Here is a 6,718-nt window from a genome sequence, read left to right on the forward strand (position 1 = left end):
ATTTTGATTAAGGTCTATTATTATCAGCACGTGGTGGCTTCTTCAGTATTCCCAATCAAATGGCTTCTCATTGCCTTTTGAACTAATTTAAATATATTATCTTTATAAAACCATTCTTACCACTTATAAGAGATTTCATTTTGAAAATAATTTTTCAAATTTGTCTCAGAACTGATGTTGAAATCTTTCCTAAAATATAACTAGAATAGAACCTGAAATGACTGAATGGCTCAATTTTTCTACCATCACCCATATGATCATCTTAAAATATTTAAATAAAAAGGTCATCTGATGAAGGAGACCTCAGGCCACTCACAAATCATAATTGAAGATTACTACAGCTTGCATTATTTACTTCAAAGTCTAAGGCATACACTGGTACTTAGCATGCTTAAGTGGAAGGACGATGAAATCCGAGCCCAGCAGCCATAAATGTTTGGGGGATATGACTATTGTTTCACTATACAATTTTCAGGACTTTAATTTCAAATTTTATTATGTTATAATAGAAGTCAATAAGTGAATGTTTCCAAGAAAACAAAAACAAAGCAAAAAACAGACAAAAAAAATCCTAAAAACAAAACAAAAGCCTCTACAGCCTTATACAGTGCATGCTAAATTATTTTAGTTTCTAGATGCTTTCGGGACTCTAGGTAAATGTTGTTATTTTTTTCCAGTGTCAACAATTTCTTTTCCTTGAACCCCCTTGTTCTGGCTGGGTTACCATGCTCATCACCCACACACCTTTCTTCCTTTCTCTATGTTCTTTACCAAGCAGTCTGCCCCTGAAAATGTAGGTCATACCTGTTTAAAGGTGGAGCTTGTCTTCATATAAGAGAAATCGTGTGTGACTCTGGAAGAAACCTGAGCTTTCAGAAGAATGTGCTTGGCTTCTGTAGAAAATCTAGCTGAGTTAAATACTACTGTGTCTAAGTACAGAATATATGTCCAACATGATTGGCTGAATGGGATTCTCAGACTATTTAAGTCAGAAACCATACATTTCGCTTCCCTTTTCGCATACAAAGAACAGTATAAGAAAATTGAAGAAAGTATTTGATCACATTATGTATACTATGAAATAGGAAAAAAAGATAATATAAAATGAATTTTACGTAACATACGAAGCACAAGCTGGATGCAACCACTCTTGGCCTTTGCTATCTTATCGCTTGCCAGGTATTCTGCCCTAGGTACAAGAATGTGCTCTGGTTTTTTTGTTGTTGTTGTTGCAGTTTGGTTTGGGTTTTTTGTCACAGTGTGTTAGCTATTTTCCATTGCTGCAATAAAATAACATGATCAAAGGAAGAAAGGGTTTCTTTTAGCTTATAGTTACAGAGGGAGAGAGTCCTTGGGGTGAAGAAGGCATCGTATGACAGCAGAAGCAGGAAGTGGACCACATTTTCATGCACAGACCAAGAACAAAGAGAGAACAGAAAATATGGCAAGGCTATGAACCCTCAAAGCCTAAACCCAGCAAAGCTCCTCCACCTCCATAACCTTCTGAAACAGAGCCACCGAGTGGAAACTAGGTGTTTAAATATATGAACCTGGTGGGGGGGGGGGCTTTTCTCATTCAAATCATTACATACAGATGTCATTACTATAATAACTACTGCCCAAATCATGATGTTGTTGGACAGAACATAAGGTCAAATATTAAGGAGTGAAATGAATTCTTGTATGATGCCCTTTATATAATATCTATCAGGTATCATGGGCTCCAATTAAGTGATGTGCCTTTGGCAAGCTAAAGAGGTGAGAGAAGAAGGTCGTAGTGTGATTGGGGTTGCAAGGGCTGTCACTCTATGTTCAGCAACTTTTGCAGCACAGGACCTAAGGAACACAATTAGGAAGAGACCCGAGTCTGTCTTGTAGTTCTCTGACACTATTTATTACTAGCACACCTGTGCAAGTAGCTGGTGACATATGCATTGTCACCAGAAGACAGCTGTGTTAATCACTGGCAGATAAAAGCTAGAGTAAAATGATGACATGCATCCTAAGAACTGGGCACTCGCTCCCATATGGCTCCAAGAGATAGTGATGGGCACTAAGATTTGATACTCTCTGAAGGATGCAGGTCAGAAGAAACACACCCATCATGAATTTAGTACCATGTAAAAACTACTCTGAAACTCTCATCTTCCCACTACCCAGGTTCATCCTTTTACCTTCATACTCAATAGCAGAATATGGCTGAAATTTTGAAGGATATTACCTATATGCTTTCCCTCAATGTCACTAAAGTGTTCCTATTGGCTTATAAACTGTTTCCACAAAGTTTCCACTGAATAATTTAAACAGAAGGACCTAGGAATACCTTTGATTAAATGGCACTTTAAATATACAGTGTGAGTTTGCCTAGAGAAAGGCACCTTGTGTAACAAGAGCGTCAATAATGAACCACCTGACTTCTCTGCTGTTGTGTCCCCTGATCCACGCTCTTACCTTCAGGGAGTTAGCAAGCAAGCCTCCTTTAGGGTGAAAGGAGATGACAGCCAAAGAAAACTCATAAATCTTACTAAATAATTTCCAGGCAATACCGAGAGGCAAACCGTGGCTTTAATGACAATCTTGGAGAAAAATTGAACTTTTCTTGACAAAAGAAAAAGAAAGCCCAGGAAACTTTAGTTTCATACTTTCTCTCTCTGAGCGGGTAGATCAACCCTATCCTCTGTTCTTAGGCGAACACTCTGCACAGGGGAAAACCAAGAACTGACATCCTGATGGATTCTTCTTACACCTGGGCAATGAATATGTAAGTTTCCTAATTCCATTCACAGAGATTCTCATTAATATCTGTTTCCTTAGCCTCCTATATCTCAGATTATTTCATAGATTTTTTACACCCTGAACACTTAATGATTAGTGTCAAAGAGAACATCATTGGCTATTTGTCTAAAAACAAATGATAAGAAAAGCTACCAGAAAGACGACTACTGTCTTGATTGTAGGATATTCTTCCAGCGACCCTCCCCACTGGTGTAAGGAATGACACAGTTTACTCTCCCTTCCTCTGAATGATGAGTACAGACCTCCTCCACCTGGGTTAGGCAAGGTTCTACAATGTAATGACAACTTGCAGGACACAAGGACATATTACCTTGTACCCTGCAATATGCTGACTGACTTGTAGTTTATTGTAGGAAGGAACACCGTACAGAAGCTGCATGAGGTTAAAGCTGTGTCTCTCTACCGTAGGCTGGCTCACAGCTGGTGGTTGAGCTCCATAGAAGACCCAACCATCTGTAGGGATCTAATCAGGAGGCACTTTCTCTCTGAATCTAGGAACCATAGATATGTGTACAAAGCCATTTGAACAGAAAGACCAAAAATGCAATCTCAGTTAAGGTTTCTTAATTCCCCACTAATCACAAAGACTAATCACAAGATGAGGAACACAGCCCTTCTAGTAACTCAAGGACACCAGATAGAAATGAAAAAATTCATGCTGCCATACTGTTCCAAAAAAAAAAGGAAATCCTCAGAAGCATTTACATCCTATCTTTTGAACAACATGTTCCTTGTCTGGACCAGAAGCCAGTGCAATGCAGGTAGCTTTCTTATTTCCTGTCAAGGCTGCTCTGGAATTGCTTCATGTGAAACTGCCTTAGGCTTTCCTTGAAGCAGATTAGGAGACCTTCTGATCTTGATTTGGTTCTTAGAGAAAGCAATGACTAAATGCTGTTAGAGTATTTGTTATTTTATAGAACATACAGAAAAACACATCCTTCATAATAAACAATAAAATAAAAATCAAATGAACCAATAAGTACTTACATGTCCAGTACTGGCCTGATCAACCTGGTTATCACATGAGTAACATGTCCAGGGTAATGAGTGCCCCTGTTCAGTGCACTGCTTGTCTCTACTGCCAAGCTGTTAATCTGGTCGTCTAACTGACACTCAGTTGTCTGCTGAATACATGGTAATGCCCATGCTTTCTTCATCAAGAACAGCAGACAACACCAGAGATGCCCATCTAGATTCAGACATCATTATCATCAAAATCTCACCTACCTCTAGTGTGTTACTAGGTGTGTATTGCAGAGAAGAATCTAGGGGTTTATTCTCCTTTTATTTTTGATGGTCACTTTTGGGAGCCCAGTTGGAGAAACTGGGAGTGGTTATATGTGACTAACCCATGAGAATAAATTCATGTAAAGGAAGTTTCCTTGAAAGCTAGCTGTAGCTTTCCTTTAACCCAAGACCTGGTAAGAAGATATTTTCTTACTTACAAAGTACTCAGAATGTGGAAGCCAATTATCCAACCTGGATAAAAATGAACTCCCTTCTATTCAGATGGGTGGGATGAAAAAGGAAGAGAAGAAAAAGTTGTGTACTAAGGACTTGTCTGCATTCCAGCTGGATCACACAGACCTGAAAGGTCTTTGGATGTGATCAGAGTAGCCATGTTGTTGGATTAAAATTCCTTTATACAGTGTGGATCCCAAGAACCCATGTAAATGCGTGATGAGTGTGGCAGATCTCTTGAAATCCTAGCTCTGAGGTGAAAACAGGCTGTCCCAGAAGCAAGAAAGCTAACTAGCCCTCCTAGCTAAACTGGTAAGTTGAGTTCAAGTGAGAAGCCCTCCCTCAATATAATAAGAATGACTGAGGCAGACACCATCAATTTCTGCCCTCCACATGTACCTGTGTGCATGAAAACATGCCTAAAGATATATACCAACACCATACATTATATATATACACATATATAATAATATGTATATATAAATGTATATATGTATATATATGTATATATACACATATATAATAATATGTATATATAAATGTGTATATATGTATATATATCATGCACACAAATAATATCTTCATTCCATGGGATAGGATTTATTGTCTTTTGATTTGCAAAACTAGCAGAACTCCTGTTGCACTTCTGAATAAGTTTGGAATTGCATAACCATCTTCTGAAAACTAAAGATCAGAAAGGAGTGGGAAGAAGCAAGTGTGGCATCTGCCAATTGCACTATCTATTTGTGTTACTTTCTCTCCAACATACATATTTTTGTGACTGTATTTAGAATTTAATAACCAGTGAGTGATTTCCAGGCTGTCAACTAGAAATCAGATATCAGTGCAGAGAGACTCATAATGAATTGGGATGAGTTCATCAGAATTAGGGTAGGAGCCAAGAACTTTCTGAATCTGAGTACAATAGCAGTGTGCAGACAATCACTTACATTGACACTCTTCACTTCAAATGAACATTCTAGATATATTTAATGCTTTCTACGTGAGCTATTGATTATCTATATTTTTGCAGGTAATTATTTTTAATATGAATTGGCAGGACAAACAAAAATTCTAAAACTTTTGACCCTTGACTTCAACTGGGAGAATAACATCTTACATAAAAAATAAGAAAACAATTTCAGAAAGATATCATCTCATCAATTCAAATCCATCCTACCATATGCTACATTTATAACAATAGGAAGGTCAATAAGACATCAGAAAACAATGCCTTTATACTTCAGATCTGGTGTCATACTGGGGAATGTACTACATCCTGTGCTCAGGGTTCAGCACTCACCAATGTTTAAAACAAAATCAAGAAGTGCTGACAGGTTGGATGTGGGTTGGGAAAGGGTAGAAAGAGTGCTGCTGATGGCAGCCACATTTCCAGCCTGTGTGCTTGAGTGAATCACAGAAGTAGCAGCAAAGATCAGGACTGTAGTGTGAGGGCCAGTTCTGGGAAGGTCCCTTTCTCCACTCAGAGTCTGGCTCTGAAGTGTGTATGCCCTTCATGTGATTACTGTATGTGACAATTTAAGGAAGTCCCCAGCATGTCTTGACAAGACCTAGTACTCCACACTCCCTCTGGGTTCTTCACTTCCTTAGATCTGAGCTTTTGTTGTTTTTGTCATTCACAGGCTTCATCTTCAGCTTCTAAACTCCAAGGGTGGAAAGAAGAAAAAGTCCTGAGGAACCAATACAATTTCCAATCTCCTCACCAGTCTACACCAGTTACCTGTCCCAGCAAAGGAATGGCATACCATCACCCGATAGAATCATAAAGAGCTCTGGCTAGCTCCTGTGTGAGATGTAGAAAACTGAATGACTCTAGTTTTCAGGGACTTTTCTAGGAGGAACTGTGATCCTCAGCCTAGGCAAGTGGGCTGCTAGAAGACAGGCCGTAGCTGAGTTTAGAACTTCCAAGTTTTATAGCCTCGATCCATGGAGACTTGCCTGTTTTCTTTGGTTTCTTGTGTTAGCCAGTGTCAGTATTTATTGTTTCCCGCTGTGTTAATGCAGGGAGAGTTTTGCAAGTGTGTTAATAAATGTTAAGTAGAAATCATACCATGTTTCTCTGAAGAGACAGGTATGTTATTCATGTTTTCAGGTGTTACTTTTAATAAATAATGGCTGTACTCAGCATGCTAAACATTACATCACGACTGGTGTGGTACTGACATTGTAGCCCCATAATTGTGGCTAGCTCTGGGTTGGAATATGAGGACTCATCAGAATATGCAAAAAAATCTGTAAAAAGCACCAAAGGACCAAAGGACTAAAGTACAAGCCGGTAATAGTGGGAAAGAAATCGTCACCATTTCTTTGGTTTCTCTCATTTGTAATTCACACCATCTGACAAAAATGCCTGGGCGATTGTGCTATCAGGGTTAGATTCCTTTGATTGAACCATTTCACTGGTACTATCTCTGGGGTTAGTTTTATTTACTTATTTTTA

At 38.7% G+C, this 6,718-nt stretch overlaps 1 protein-coding gene across 3 annotated transcripts in view; it reads left to right on the forward strand.

The window, feature by feature from the left end:
- The window catches only part of Emcn (endomucin), an 84,269-nt gene extending 77,852 nt beyond the window's left edge, over nucleotides 1-6,417 (forward strand). For 2 of the 3 annotated variants that reach the window (XM_076933286.1, XM_034500543.2), the window contains 2 exons: nucleotides 2,688-2,761; nucleotides 5,901-6,417. In XM_076933286.1, coding sequence (XP_076789401.1) covers nucleotides 2,688-2,722 — 35 coding nt within the window. In that variant the 3' untranslated portion in view covers nucleotides 2,723-2,761; nucleotides 5,901-6,417. The remainder of the gene's footprint in view (nucleotides 1-2,687; nucleotides 2,762-5,900) is intronic. The other variant, XM_076933285.1, reaches the window with a different exon arrangement.
- Nucleotides 6,418-6,718: the final 301 nt, after the last annotated feature.

Source organism: Arvicanthis niloticus, chromosome 4 (genome assembly GCF_011762505.2).
Source record: "Arvicanthis niloticus isolate mArvNil1 chromosome 4, mArvNil1.pat.X, whole genome shotgun sequence".
Taxonomy (NCBI): Eukaryota; Metazoa; Chordata; class Mammalia; order Rodentia; family Muridae; genus Arvicanthis; species Arvicanthis niloticus.